Raw genomic sequence first — 15,622 nt, forward strand, 5'->3', positions numbered from 1 at the left:
TTAAATGACAATTATGTAATCGCACTGACATTTTGATCAACCCAAACTCAACAAAACAATAACATGAGATGTGTAAATCATAGAAATATGACGATTATCATAATGATGTTCAAGCAAACTCAATAAATCTAAAAAGTGACCAGACGTGTAAAACCAGTGCAGCCATTTTATTTTGAAAATGTTACACCTTCATATTACTGTACATGAGAGTACTGACCACTACTGAAAACGCTGCATGTAAAGGCGATTCTCCCTGAGATGTTCTCTCTTACAGTATATTACAAAACAGAAACATTCTCAAATGACTGATATACAGTAGTTCTGCTACAGAATGGCTTGAAATCCTCAGACGTAACAATACTATATTCCAAACAAATGTGCTCTGTGTGAATGGTAAACAAATAGAGAAATAGCTACTTTAAATTGTCTTTATTTATCACAAATTATATTCGTCTGTAGCATGTCCGTACAGAAAACAGTGTGTAAACATGTGTTTTATCTATGTGAAGAATGTCCATTATTGTGCACTCTAGCTATACAGATCATACTGCCAACAGACCAGGTGCAAAAGGAATCTCAGACATTCATAAATGATTGACGATGCTGCAAAGTGAATGACTGACTTGTCTAGGAAGACAACTTTTCAGTCCAAATCATTATAGCGCTATAAAATACTCACTTCATACAAAAGCAATTCAAGTACTTTTTCATTGTTTCTTCATTACCTCTGTGCCATTGACACATCGTCAGTTCTTTCGTACCACATTAACGTGTTTCATGAATAAAAAGCAGAGAAATTCCACATGATGCCCAGGTTAGAAAATTAACCTGACTTCCTAAAATGTAGTAAAAGAATAATCTCGCTCGGGTTGGACTATTCAGACCTTACTCTCTGAGGTCAAATGTCAGTCGGTGGACCTCAAGGCAGAAGTCGCCGCCCTTAACTACAGATCTAGGATCAAATGACCCTACACCAAATCCTAACCTTAACGATCATGGGGATAAAAAAATATATAATCTGACCCTGGACCAGTAATTATTATAGTGCCAACTTCTACCACCTCCATTGGACGGGTGGTTGGTTGGTCCACAGAGTCTGACCACCACTGGCCTCCTGTGGGGAAACAGAGAGAGATCCCCATTGACATTTCCCATTGTCATTAGTCCTCTGATAGCTTCTCTTCGTACTCTCCCCTCCCACCAACCAGCTTGCAGAAAATGGAGTCGTCTCTTTGGCACAGATCAGCAGGGGTATCAAACTCCACCACCTTCCCAGAATGCATCACCAGCACCCTGTCTGAGTCCATGATGGTGTTGATTCTGGTGACAGAGAAAGAGAAAATCAAGGTGTCACTTTATTAAACTAGGACATCAAATTACGTTAAAAATTGACCATAAAAACTCAAGTTATGTATAATTCAGTATAAATGTCTACTAAAGCACTTAAGATCATTATGTAAAGTTGTGTTCACTGAATAATTTACCTATGGGCAATGGTGAGGACGGTCTTGTCTTGAAACTTCTCTCTGATTGTCTGCTGTAGCAGTTTGTCAGTCTTTTGGTCAACGCTGGCTGTAGCTTCGTCAATGCACAGAATCTATAGAGAGGAAACAATGGTTGAGAAATAAAGCCATGCTAGTAATTGATACGGATGGTTGAGAATTCAAAGCCATGTTAGTAATTGGTATGGATGGATGAATTCAAAGCCATGTTAGCAATCGATATGGATGGTGTGGGCTGGTTCTTACATTAGCTTCAGTCAGCAGAGCCCTGGCCAGACACAGCAGCTGTCTCTGTCCCAGAGAGAGAGACTTGCCCCGCTCTCCCACCTCAGCACCTAGACCACCTAAGATACACAAATACACTCACAGAGGTTAGTGAGGCCATCTGACCCAACTCTTACAGACACAAACATGAACTAATTACTACCTTCACTCTCTTCCTTTCCTCACTCTCCTTTACTTCCTTGTTCTTTCACTCTCACTTGGTTTGATACCAGGAGTGAAAGTAGAATTCATTTCTTACCGCACAGGACATACCACGTTTTTAACATTTTTAAATGGGTCTAATCTAGGGCTGTGGCGGTCATGACATTTTGTGATTTTAAAGCAAATAACTGCCTGTCTCACAGTAATTGACCGTTATTAAACACATTTGGCATCTCCTGGCTTCCACACCGATGCAGACCTTTGGAACCTCTACATGTTCTAATAAGTCTATGTAATATAACCTACACCATCACAATAAATCCATTATTTATTTTAGACAGGTCTAAAGAGACATGGTATTAAGAAAATGTAGTCTATTTCAGAAGAACAGAATAGCATACTCTGAGTTGTCATTATGTTAGGCCCTGATCTGGCGATGCCATATGACTGTGGGCTACACTAGTTCATTTAGCAGACAAGATTTGCTTAGAATTCCGTGGCATTATTTTATAGTATGAAGAATTCAATTGAACATAGCTGAATAAAATAGAAAGGATGCTTTCTCCAAACGATTTCTAAAGGGAGTACACGGCAGTAGGCTATAAGCACGAATGTTCCAAAATGCAATCAATTAGCGGGAAAACGCCATTCTCAAAAGTGACCATAATGCGATTATGCATGTAATTCTTTATTAGAAAAGGTGCATTTTTATGGTGAAAATGATTTTCCCCAAATGTGTAACTCACGTACTGCCTATGTATGTACGTTAGGCTCTACACCGGTTGTAAAAACTGATTAATGAGCTTAAATTTTAAGACGTTATTTGGCCACTTTAGTTGTGATTCAAACCTTATCAAAACATATAGGCCTATGGGCTAGGCTACAGGAGTTGTTTCTTGCCTTAATGCACACAAGTGGGATCATTCACAAATGAAGGGCTAATAATGTCACCCATTAGACTATTCTTGAGTTAATCTTGCCTTTACCTATACTAAATAATATGTGTCAAATTAGTTTTCATTTATAATGGACCATTATCATGGACCTGTCTCGGAACAGGGGCAGGGGGAAAAATACATGTAATCTATGCGCTTAAATAGCGAATGGAGTTTTCCTGTGGTTAATTTTAATACCAGCCAGGTAGGCTATACTTCTGTTTTAAAGCAAAGCAATGTGTTTAATATTAGGAAAGCCTAGCCTATAGAAAGCTGATGGCCTCTATTAAAAAGAGGATCCCATCTGGTGGCCACACCAGATACTAAGTACTGCAGTCCATCTCCTCTTCATGGACTGCACCAGATTTGCCAGTTCTTGCTGTGAGATGTTACACCACTCTTCCACCAAGGCACCTGCAAGTTCCCGGACATTTCTGGGGGGAATGGCCCTAGCCCTCACCCTCCGATCCAACAGGCCCCAGACGTGCTCAATGGGATTGAGATCTGGGCTCTTCGCTGGCCATGGCAGAACACTGACATTCCGGTCTTGCAGGAAATCAGCCACCCTGCTCGTTCTGTGCGTGGTGGCATTGTCATGCTGGAGGGTCATGTCAGGATGAGCCTGCAAGAAGGGTACCACATGAGGGAGGAGGATGTCTTCCCTGTAACACACAGTGTTGAGATTGCCTGCAATTACAACAAGCTCAGTCCAATGATCCTGTGACACACCGCTCCAGACCATGACGGACCCTCCACCTCCAAATCGATCCCGCTCCAGAGTACAGGCCTCGGTGTAACGCTCATTCCTTCAACGATAAACACGAATCCGACCATCACCCCTGGTGAGACAAAACGTGACTCGTCAGTGAAGAGCACTTTTTGCCAGTCCTGTCTGGTCAACCGACGGTGGGTTTGTGCCCATAGGCGACGTTGTCTGGTGAGGACCTGCCTTACAACAGGCCTACAAGCCATCAGTCCAGCCTCTCTCAGCCTACTGCGGACAGTCTGAGCACTGATGAAGGGATTGTGAGTTCCTGGTGTAACTCGGGAAGTTGTTGTTGCCATCCTGTACCTGTCCCGTACCTGTCCCGTGTGATGTTCGGATGTACCGATCCTGTGCAGGTGTTCTTACACGTGGTCTGCCACTGTCTCTCCTGTCTCCCTGTAGCGGTCTTAGGCGTCTCACAGTACGAACATTGCACTTTATTGCCCTGGACACATCTGCAGTCCTCATGCCTCCTTGTAGCATGCCTAAGGCACGTTCACACAGATGAGCAGGGACCCTGTGCATCTTTCTTTTGGTGTTTTTCAGAGTCAGTAGAAAGGCCTCTTTAGTGTCCTAATTTTTCATAACTGTGACCTTAATTGCCTACCGTCTGTAAGCTGTTAGTGTCTTAACGACCGTTCCACAGGTGCATGCTCATTAATTGTTTATGGTTCTTCATGGTTCATTGAACAAGCATGGGAAACAGTGTTTAAACCTTTTACAATGAAGATCTGTGAAGTTATTTGGATTTTTACAAATTATCTTTGAAAGACAGGGTCCTGAAAAAGGGACGTTTCTTTTTTGCTGAGTTTAGATGCATAGATTACATATAGAATCCCTATTAACTTTGTTAACCAGTCATGAGGTTTTCATTTGATTGTGAAACAATCACTTCAAAAGGCACTCCTGTTGGCTACCCACGCACGTTTGGCCACTCACAATATAATTCCAGCATCCACAGTGCACCTGCAATTTGCTGAATGGAAAGACAAATCTGCTACAAAAAAACTAAACGTGTAATGACATTCGGCGATTGTCATTAGGCCCACTACACTTGTATCCCGAAATTATTTCCTTTAAATTATTGCGATGGGTCACGTTTTACTGGTACGGCGTACCACCACTATTTATTTTGTTGGTACCGGAATGTACCGGCTTACTTTCACCTCTGTTTGATACCCGTCTTCTCTCCATTGGGCTCTCATTCTGTTTGTCTGTTTAATTCAATTACTCTTCCTATTTCTCATCTGCTAGATCACCCTCTCATTTGCATGATTTTTCATCATCTCCCTTCTATCACCATCACAATCTCCCTCCTCTACTGTCCTCAATCCTCTCTTCCCCCTCTCTTTCTCTCCCACCCTCACTCTCTCTCACCGATGCGGTTGATGACAGGGCTGAGGTGACAGTGTTCCAGGGCCTCCAGTAGCCGGGGGTCAGGGTGACGTCCACATGGGTCCAGGTTCTCTCTCACTGTCCCGCTGAACAGGAAAGGGTCCTGGGGGATGATGGCCAGTTTGGACCTGAAGGGGGAGCCACAAATACAGAGTAAAAAAAATGGATCCGTCAACTACTCTAGAGTCATCGATTTTTTTGTAGTTCAAAATAAGCAGACATGCTTGATGAATGTCATCACCTATAAAGAGCTTTTATTACAGATGCACAGATCCCCATCATCATCAGTAAAAAAAAAAAAATTAAAATCATATCACCACCATCATCTCTTAATCCTCTCACCTGAGCTGGGCCAGTCCCACCTGGCTGGTGTCCACTCCATCCAGTAAGATCTGACCCTGGTTCAGCTCCACCATGCGGAAGAGGGCCAGGAACAGGGTCGACTTGCCTGAGCCCGTCCGGCCTACCACCCCCACCTTCTCCCCAGGCCGGACCACCAGGCTCACCCCGTCCAGGGCGTTGGGCAGCCCCTCTCTGTAGGACAGCACGGCCCCACGGAACTCCACCCAACCCTGCTCCGGCCACGAGGTGGGCACCTATGGTAAAGACGGAAGTAGATGGGTCCTCAGTCATGTAACAAACTTACTTGTTTTCTATTCCCCTGAATGGCCACTTCAGTAAGAAGTAACTGACCAGGCTAAAATACCCAAAGAACTTGAACAAATAGATTTAGTAATTTTAGAAATAACACCTATCCAACACCTCATAAAGACAACCACTGAAAACCTGCCACATAACCTTCTAAAAAGGTCTACAGAGTGGCGTACACTTCTGACATTGAAAAAAAGGAATTATGAAGCCTCAATGGGGTGCAACTGAGTAGCATGCTATAAGACACACGTCCTCACAGGACTCCTCACCTGTGGGTTGCTGTGTTGTGGCTCAGTGGGCAGGGTGGTGGAGTACTCCTCGGTGCGCTCCACACTCACCAGCTGCATCTCTGTCTGGGTAAAGTTGAAGATGAGGCCTGACAGCAGGCCTGTGATGGACAGAGCATAGGACAGGGACAGACCCACCAGACCTGGCAGGGAGAACAACCATAGGACAAACAGTTGTTATTAAGGCCTAGGCACAGCAAACAAGACATACACTGAGTATACTCTATACAAAACAATATTGCCCTCAGAACCGCCTCAATTCGTCGGGGCATGGACTCTACAAGGTGTCGATAGCATTCCACAGGGATGCTGGCCCATGTTGACTCCAATGCTTTCCACAGTTGTGTCAAGTTGGCTGGATGTCCTTTGGGTGGTGGACCATTCTTGATACACACAGGAAACTGTTGCGCGTAGAAAAACCCAGCAGCGTTGCAATTCTTGACACAAACGGAGCACCTGGCACCTACTACAGTACCCTGTTCAAAAGGCACTTAAATATTTTGTCTTGCCCATTCATCCTCTGAATGGCACACATACACAATCCATGTCTCAATTTTCTTAAGGCTTAAAAATCCTTCTTTAACCTGTCTCCTCCCATTCATCAACACTGATTGAAGTTGATTTAGTGACATTAATAAGGGATCATAGCTAACACCTGGATTCACCTGGTCAGTCTACATCATGGAAAGAGGTGTTCTTAATGTTTTGTATACTCAGAGTACATGTACTGATACTACTTCTAGATTCTCCTCTACAGCAGCCTCAACAACTAGTAGACATCAACAGTGTAATCGAGGCCTGTGTTGTGCTAAACCTGTGCTGACTATGGGACACATGTTAACATGCTAGCTGGGTGCTCACCCGGGTCGATGGATTTGAACTGGTGCTGGACGACGGCGATCACGCTGATGCCCGTCACCACGACAACGCCGATCATCTGCAGGCGGATGTCCAGCCACTGCATGGCGGCGTTGCTAAGGAACAGACAGCGCTGGTTCTGCTCCAGACGCCTCTCGTTCTCCTCCTCAAATCTAGAGCCACAACAGACAGACGGAGAACATGAACCTCCTTCCAAAAAATATATATATATATATATGTTTTGGGTTGGACCTTGGACTGGTCCTAGAGGTACAAGTTGAGCCGGCTTTTGTGCCAGCTCAGCACTAACCGCTAACACCCCTGATTCAACTAGCCAAATCAAGGTTGGTAACCACCAGATCTAGAGTGGGTCCAAAATATAAATTCCTCATTCTAACTTTACCGTCCTCACCTGGAGGCACTGGAACTTGCTCGGATGGTACCGAGGCCACTCAGCGTCTCAGAGAAATGTGAATACACCGGCGAGAGGGTGAGGCTGCACAGACGCTTCAGGTCTCTGGATGTGTGTCGGTAGAAGCGCTGTGTGAGGTGGTAGAGCAGGCCCAGGGGAAGCAGGGCCACTAGGAACCAGGGCAGGCCGTAGCTCATCACTACCAGCATGCCCAGCAGGCCGAAGATGCTAGCCAGCAGGATGTTGAGGAAGAAAGGGAGAGTGTCATCCACGCTGTACAGGTCGGAGGAGAAGCGGTTAAGGATACGGCCCAGCGGTGTAGTGTCGAAGAAGGTAACTGTAGCCTGGATTGATATAGAGAGAGGCGGGTCAGGGTTAGTTAGGTGTGTTTGTACTCCATCATGGCAATGTAAACAGTAAACACTACAAACACGTGTATTAAGGTAGTCTAGCAGTCTGAACCACTGCCTTCAGATCATATATATGGCTGCAGCATATATATGGCTGCAGCAAGACCAATGCCTTTTCAGCCTAAAACTATCTTTCCCACTGTCTCACCTCTATCCAATAAAGCATTTTTGTTTATGAACAAAAAAATATACCTTTAAAATAAATACTACAAAGTGTATAAAACATATATATTAGTTTTTTTTACAAACAGTACCCAACACTAGGAATGTGTGGACAAAACAAGTACACTGTAAATTATCTACAGAACATCAACTCTCACACAGTAGAGGCTGGAATGGATAATGGTTGGAATGGAGTGTTATCAACCACATGGAAACCACGTCTTTGAGATGTTTTATACCATTCCATTGACACCATTCCAGCCATTACTATGAGCCATCCTCCCCTCAGCAGCCTCCACTGCTCTCACAGCATGAGTTGAACCGTGATAATTTTTCCGAAAAATCATAATTATGCTATAAAATGTAAAATACATCTTTTACATGATTGAAACCATGACCATGGTCATGACTAAACCAGTTTCCCGAGGGGTCAACTGAACAGAAGACGCTCAACCTTGAGGACTGTGTCAAGCAGCCTGTTGTGGACGACCGATGCTGCACGGATGCCTCCAAAGGCGAAGAGGAAGGCTCGGAAGGCGGTGAAGACCGTGTTGGCACCCGCAATGGAACAGTAAACTGTCAGATAGAACTTCACCTCCGAGCTCATGTTGGCGAAAGCTGTCGTTTCAATATTGACAGGGAACCTGGGGATAAAACACACATTTGAATCAATCTTGTCATGAGTGTGTGCTGCATCATGGAAGTCTCTGCGATTTGACACCTAATCCTTTTACTGCACAATCTAAAGGATTTAGATTTAGAGGCTCTGTAATATCAATGGAGAGTACCTAAGTATGACTTAAAGCAGTGTGGAGTCATAAGTGGTGATGGGTTCTGACTCCTAAACTTGAAATATGGAGTACCATAGTCTGGTTTCTACACCAGAAGTAAATGGTTATCTGTAGCAGGAATGTATATGGTGGAATGTACTGAGTAAAGGAAAGGCAATCACATCGTTGCAGTCACTGATAAGGGTGGAGAGCTGTGGTTTAGTGAGGAATGTGGGGCAGAGGTCAGGTCAGATTAAGGGAGAAGGAACTGTTTATTGCCCGCATCACTTAACTTCCTGCCTAGCAATAAAGATGTCATGTTTAGAGAAGAGGAGGATACTTCACCCAAATTGGGGTATATATACTCGTGCTGGGGGAAACTCGTGCTGTTTTTGTCTGCTCAGCTGTCCAACCCTTTGGGTGAATAAACTTAGTTTGAGCTTTTATAGTTGTCCATCAGTTTTTGCCATGTTATTTAGAACCTAACAGTGGATTATATAAGAGGAATGACACTGCACATTCTGAGTAATTGAATCTAATCCAGTGTATCAGTCTCAACGTTGTAACAACCTCTAACTTACATTAGTCCTCCAGGAGAGAATAGCAGCAGGTGTGGTGAGCTGTAGGCAGGCATGAGAACACTCTGGGCGGAACCATTGTTCTTCAGGTTAGAGATCCAGTGGGACAGCCACCAATCAGACACATTCTTAGAGGCTGAGACAGAGACAGCAAAATGTAAAATTCATAAACAATCCAGCAAAGCCAACAGAAGTGTGATGTCATATTAAGGCGCCAGGTGGTAGCTGTACCTTGCATGAGGAGTAGGGACAGCAAGATGGAGACAGCCAAGGGCCCTCCTACCGCTCTCCAGTAGGTGTGGTAAACCTTCCAGGCCAGCCCGCCCACCGCCTTCTGCTCCTCCCTTGACAGTGTAGACTCCTCCTCCGCAAACAGCTCATTGGATGGACCCTGCTTCTCCTCTCGCTCAATGACATCTGTTTCAAGTTAGAACGGAAATAAAAACACCTGCCAATTTTTCCATGGAGTAGTCCATCACTCAATTCAACAACAAGGTGTAGAAAATAATCAAATGGACTTTCATTCCTCTGCATCAGTGATATTAGCACTGTGTTGCAAGCAATATATTCCAAAACATAACGCTAAGAGACATAAATGACTACTGGTACCTTTCTCCTTTGCATTACTGTCATTCTTCCGGTTCTTGGGCACTGCTTCTACCAAAGGAAGGACCTCTTCAGGTGTACCTATTTAAAACAAATGAGAAGGACAGAGAGTTTATTCAGACATATGCATTTACACAGAAATGTAATTCATTATTCCATTATCAGTTGACGAACGTAAGGCCAGAGTTCACTACCTGTTTTAATAATTGTTCCATTGTCCATGAGAATCACCACATCAGCTTTGTCCACAAACTCTATGCGGTGGGTGCATAGGATTCTGGTCTTGCTCCTGAGGATCCCCATGATGCATCTCTCCATGAGGTGATGGGCCACGTCAGAGTCTACTGCTGCCAGTGGATCGTCCAGGAGGAAAATGTCTTTCTCCTTGTTCGTTTAAAAGAGAGATTGACATTCAATACAAAAAGCAAATGATTTAATGTTTTCTGCCAACCATACTTCTAACCTGGCAAAAGTTTGCTTGTTAAATAAAGTTGGAGAGTCACTGATACACAGTCTCTGTCTTTTCTAGATGGCTGTTGTGTTACCATGGATTCTGGTGAGGACTCTTACCATGTAAACAGCTCTGGCCAAGGCCAGGCGAGCTTTCTGTCCTCCACTTAGAGTCACTCCGTTCTCTCCCACCTCGGTCCTGTCCCCATTAGGCAGAATCTGGACAAACAAGACAATTCAGTCAAATATTTTCAAATGCACTGAGTTTGGAATTTGTGTTTATTAACATTCGTTGGATATATAACAAATATATTAGAGGTTGGTCAAGTAAAGTTTGGACTTGGCCAAAATAAAAATGGAACAAGGGATAAAGCTAGCATTGAGGTTGTCTATGAGGATAAGAGAGATTGAAGCAGAGAGAGAGAAACAAATAAAGAAAGTGAAAAAGAGAGGTGAGTCTCACATTGAGGTCGTCCGTGAGCGCACAGGCCTCCACCACGGCCTGGTAAAAAGAACTGTTGTAGTCCTTGCCAAACAGGATGTTGTCCCGAACTGTTGCATGCTGGATCCACGGCTCCTGAGCGGCTAGACCAAACCCATCCTCCCTGCCCTGGACGTATACATCACCTCCACGCCTACAGAGGGAAGTAACAACTCAACGATAGATCCAAAAAGGTCATTGAAATAAACCAACAAAACAAATTTACTTGAGCTTTGTAAGCTTAGTAAATGAGGCGGTGAGCACTACCGGTTGAGTTCTCCAGTGATGGCTGCCAGTAAGGAGCTCTTCCCACAGCCCACCTTGCCCACCACAACAACTAGGGATCCCTGGCAGACAAGAAAAAAAAATACTACATCTTTGCTGTGATAAGATGGTTGACCCCATGATTTCCAAGCTGTATAGGTTACATAGTTTGTGATGCAGGGTACACACCTTAGTGATGGATAGGTTGAGGCTATGGAGCATCAGACTTCCTTTGGGGGATTCAGTATCAGAGCTTGTGGGGTGGTCTGGCCCCCCAGGCCCCTGCCATGAGAATATGCCCTGACTCATCACAATGGTGTCCTGGGGGTCCTCAGGGGCCACTGTAAGTTGGAGCCACAAAGTCAATGAAACACATTTCATGCACATATTTGCATATCTCACTTTCATAGACACAGTTATTGCACATGTATTAATTAATAATGTATGTACAAGCAAAATGTACTTTATTTATGCTGAGCACGCACACACACACCTACCGAGACTGAAATATGCATCGAGGTCCTGGTTGGGAAGCTTGAGGAAGCGTTGGATGCGGTCCAGGGACACCTTGGCCTCCAGGATGCCATTGAGGACCCAGGGGAAGCTGTTGAGGGGGACGATCAGCATGCCCACTAGGGCCAGAGTGGTGAACACCTGCAATGGAGGAGGGAAAGTGTCCCTATTCGAATTAGTCTCATGCAGCCACATCATCATTGTGTTCCTGGGTATCAGTTAGTAGATCTTTCAATAGCTAGTATGTCTGTTCCAATGTCCATTCAATGGAACAGATTGATTGCAAAATATTTTGCTCACTTTTAAGTGGTAACTACTATTGGATGAAGCACTCTAGTTTCACAAATTGAAATATGGACCATGCCTACCGTGGCTGCAGTGAGCTCATGGCCGAGCAGCACGTATGTGACAAAGGTGATGATAGATATGACTATGGGTAGAGATCCCCAGGTGTACACGCACACAGCATCCAGGTACTTAATGGCCTTGAGGTGGGACAGCTCTTGCCTCCGAAAATCTGCTATCTTCTGGGCAAAGTAGGCCTCCCAGTTGTAGAACTTGATGACTCGTATTCCAAAGAGGACCTCTGTCATTAGCTGGAAGGCAAGGACAGGGCAGACAGGCGACATTGTTGAGCTCACATCTTTAGGTGAAACGTCTGCAAGCAGTTTCGCAGCTTGACATCGAAGACTTCTAATATAAAAGCTATAGAAGTTGTATGTTGTAATTACTACTTCATTACTACTTAATAGCACTGCTCTAAACAATAAAAATAATAGCATTCATATAGGTGTTGCTATGGTTGGAGTGTTAAGATAAAAGTAAAAGATAGTCAAAGCCATAGAGAATTTCTCACCTTGACACGACTATCCTTATGTGTGAGCATGTGCTTGTTATTCTCCATGATCTTCGAGGCCAGCACCTTATTGAGCGGCACCAGCAGCAGAGCCACACCCAGTCCTCCTAGGAAGGCCACACCCACCTGCAGGTAGAGCAGGTAGAGGGCAATGGAGAACTGGAAGGGCAGACTCCACACCTCGTGGAAATTGTTGAAGAAGTTGATCACGTGGTCCGTGTCCGTGCTCATGAAGTTGACCACCTCGCCCAGGGTGAACCGCGCTGCCAGGCTGCCGCCGCTGACCCGCAGTGCTTTCCCGTAGATGGCTGAGATGAGGGCGGCGCGCGCTGAGAGTGAGACCTTCGAGACTTCGAAGGAAAAGATGTTCCGGATGAGGGCAGAGAAGAAGGTGCTGAAGAAGAGGCCCGTGGCACACCAGGCCCCCTGGCTGACGGGGGCCCCATCCTCTTCCATGTAGTGCACCAGGCTGCTGAGGAGCAGGGGTCCTGCGAAGCTCAGCATGTTGCCCGCTAGCTTCAGCACACCAAGCAGGTAGTAGCGTAGCCCGAAGGCTTTGTGCAACACTTTTAACAGTCCTACCTCCTCCACTGCTATACCCTCCTGGAGGGGTGAAGTCCATGTTCTGTTCTGTAGGCTCTTGTTTGCAGGCCTGGGTGTAGTGTTCCTTCTCTGTGTTGCTGCCCTCTGTTGGCAGTCCTCCCAGCAGCGGAGGAAGTGTCGGCGCACTGCGCTGGTGCGGAGCCTCCGGGGAAGGAGATAGACATTGCATGGCCTCTCCAGCTCCCCACGCCGGCCGCGCCTCAGTAGAGGGTTCAACCACAGGTACATCAGGCGGGAGATGAAGCTACTGCCATCCTCTGCCACCACCTCTCCAGTGTCCTGGTAGGAACTCTCTGGGATGAGGAGAGAGCTGTCTGCATCATTGACGGACATGGAGGTGTAACTCCCTTCACCGACACAGGGAGCAGCGAAGGCCAGGAGGTAGACAAGGAGAGAGAGTCCTCGGGTGACTGCGAGCACCAGCCGTGCCACTCTAAAGGGCTCCGCCAGGTCCAGGTAGGTGGCCTCATGGGCGTAAGCCAGCAGGGTGACCACCAGGTTAGGGATAGGCAGCAGGACCAGCAGTAGTAACACAGAGGGACCCCTGGTTCTTCTATAGATGGACCTCTGGAGGACAAGCAGGGCCCCAAAGTGGACCAGCCATGCCAGGATGGCACATCCATCAGCCAGGACGTCCAGGTACATGTCCCCCCGGTGGAGGAGGACCACCAGGACCAAGTCCACCACGAAGAGCAGGGTCACCAGCAGGGCTGAGGCCACCCTGAGGCCCCAACCACACGGGGGAGAGGACCGGAGGAGGCTGCATCTGTGTAATGCAAAAGGATAAAATGGTCGATGAACTGTCTGAAATATGGCCTGGCTAGATATAATAAAGATGCCAATCTACAGAAAGGGATCTAGTACAGACATGAACTTACTGTTCTGGAGGTAGAAATCAAACATCTTTATTTTACCTAGGTACACGTAGGTACAATATGTGGGTCTGTATCGCATACTACTGTATGTGCTGTAGGATTAATAGTGGCCAGAATGTTTTAGCCTATGCCTTGTGATTTTGTGAGGGGCCTGACTGTGTGACCTAACGTTACCTCTGAGCACTCAGGTAGACGGCACTGAAGACGGCCACTACAGCGTGAGCCAGGGCTCCCAGAACCAGCTGGTTAAAACAGGGGCTGATGGCTCCATCCCGCCACACTGGGAACGGGTCAAGGGTGTCCGTGTGGCACAGGCCAGAGAACAACTCACTGGGGCCAAAATCAGCCACCACACCTCTCCCCATTCTCCAAGCATCTAGGGAAACGTTTATAAACATTGCAGATATCTATACTACTTCTGTAATTCGTTTTTCAACCTGTCTGATCAAATCTGTCAGCAACACTTGCAGTTGACTACAACCAGGCCTACCGGTGTTTAGCTCGTCAAACAGGTTGGGCTTTTAAGGGTGAGTTCACATAGGCTACAACACAGTTCTGTACTAGCTAGTTACAGTACATATGTAGCTAAATGTTTTGTTTAGGCTGGTCATAAGAAATGTGTTTGTGTCTCTATAAGCAGTCTACATCTATGATTCAAGCAGTCTACATCTATGATTCAGTTGCACATGGTGTAGCTAGCTAGCTGTCACTGTCACTAGTCAGCCACACTCGCTTAGGGGGACATTTGTAAACATTGGAATGAGTGGCTAGCAAATCTCTCACCAGCGGCGTGTGTTATTGTTCGTCAAGTTAATGAAACATTTCCTTTTGCATGATATAAAGCGTATATATATAGCAAGACTCTCTCTGCAATTTGGGGTAACACAATTGTCAAGATAAATTGAAATACCTGTTCACAGCTTTGGATTCATGGGGGAACGTAACATCAGCAGTGTTACAACTTCCGGTCACGCGCCACATGTATGTTTTCTCCAAAGCACAGGGCGCATTGAATTCAATGCACTAAATATTGTATCTCTAAATGACAGGGGTTTACGAACTATAACTAAAAGAAAACCACTTTCTTATTTATTCTGTAAACACTCTAATGCAGATTTCATTCTACTCCAGAAGACTCGCTCCTGCGATTCAGATTCTAGTTTTTGGATATCACAATGGGGAAATACTGTTTATTATAGTCACGGGTCTTACCACTCAGCTGGTACTATGATATTGCCTCATAAATTTAGAGGTGATATTTCAGAGTCTTGTATGTCCAAAGATGGGAGATGGGTTATATTGATCTCCAAACTAGATACGTGTTTTTTATTATATGCAATGTGTATAGGTACAACTCTTACCTCAAATAAGACTGATAAGCTTACTGAGCTGCAAAACAAGTACACAAATGCATGGCTTATAATAGCTGGAGACTTTAATGAAACACCTTATAACTCTTTAGATATATTTCCACCTAGAATAGCGCAAAGATCTCAGAATAGTGACATCATAACCTAATTTTGCAATAAACTGACAGTGATTGATGCATGGCGCTTCTTTAATACACACTTAAGCGAACACACCTGTGTACTAGGTAAACGATGGTCAAATCCACAATCTCATTTCTCCCCCACTTTTACAGTAGGTACAAGAAGTAAGCCATAAAACCTGCTCCTTTGACTGATCATAAAATTATAGTATTTAAGTTAGAATGTTCAGGAAAATCCAGTGGCGTTCGAGGATACTGGAAATGTAATAATTCACTCCTAAATTATCCAGTCTTGAACAAGAGCTTAAAGAACTTGATCATAGACTCGTTTAA

The 15,622-nt window shown here is 45.1% G+C and overlaps 1 protein-coding gene across 5 annotated transcripts; it reads right to left on the reverse strand.

Annotated features, from left to right (window-relative positions):
* Positions 1–152: 152 nt before the first annotated feature.
* Positions 153–14,802, reverse strand: LOC115103743 (ATP-binding cassette sub-family C member 10-like). 5 transcript variants are annotated; one of them, XM_029624642.2, is made up of 23 exons: positions 14,711–14,790; positions 13,975–14,176; positions 12,323–13,691; positions 11,835–12,062; positions 11,451–11,607; positions 11,143–11,294; positions 10,957–11,036; positions 10,672–10,843; positions 10,329–10,427; positions 9,953–10,142; positions 9,762–9,839; positions 9,384–9,569; positions 9,156–9,288; positions 8,920–8,988; positions 8,259–8,448; positions 7,233–7,576; positions 6,824–6,993; positions 5,945–6,063; positions 5,367–5,620; positions 5,007–5,152; positions 1,749–1,846; positions 1,485–1,597; positions 153–1,320 (listed from the first exon to the last, which is right to left on the reverse strand). In XM_029624642.2, the coding sequence occupies exons 2-23, from the start codon at positions 14,163–14,165 to the stop codon at positions 1,161–1,163; spliced, it is 4,698 nt and encodes a 1,565-aa protein (XP_029480502.2). In that variant the 5' UTR covers positions 14,166–14,176; positions 14,711–14,790; the 3' UTR covers positions 153–1,160. The 5 variants fall into 5 exon arrangements, with proteins under 5 accessions (XP_029480502.2, XP_029480501.2, XP_029480504.2 ...); XM_029624641.2 differs by having other exon boundaries at positions 5,945–6,105; XM_029624644.2 differs by lacking the exon at positions 13,975–14,176 and having other exon boundaries at positions 5,945–6,105; positions 14,711–14,802.
* Between the last annotated feature and the right edge of the window lie 820 nt (positions 14,803–15,622).

The sequence above is a fragment of the Oncorhynchus nerka genome, linkage group LG21 (assembly GCF_034236695.1).
Source record: "Oncorhynchus nerka isolate Pitt River linkage group LG21, Oner_Uvic_2.0, whole genome shotgun sequence".
Classification (NCBI taxonomy): domain Eukaryota; kingdom Metazoa; phylum Chordata; class Actinopteri; order Salmoniformes; family Salmonidae; genus Oncorhynchus; species Oncorhynchus nerka.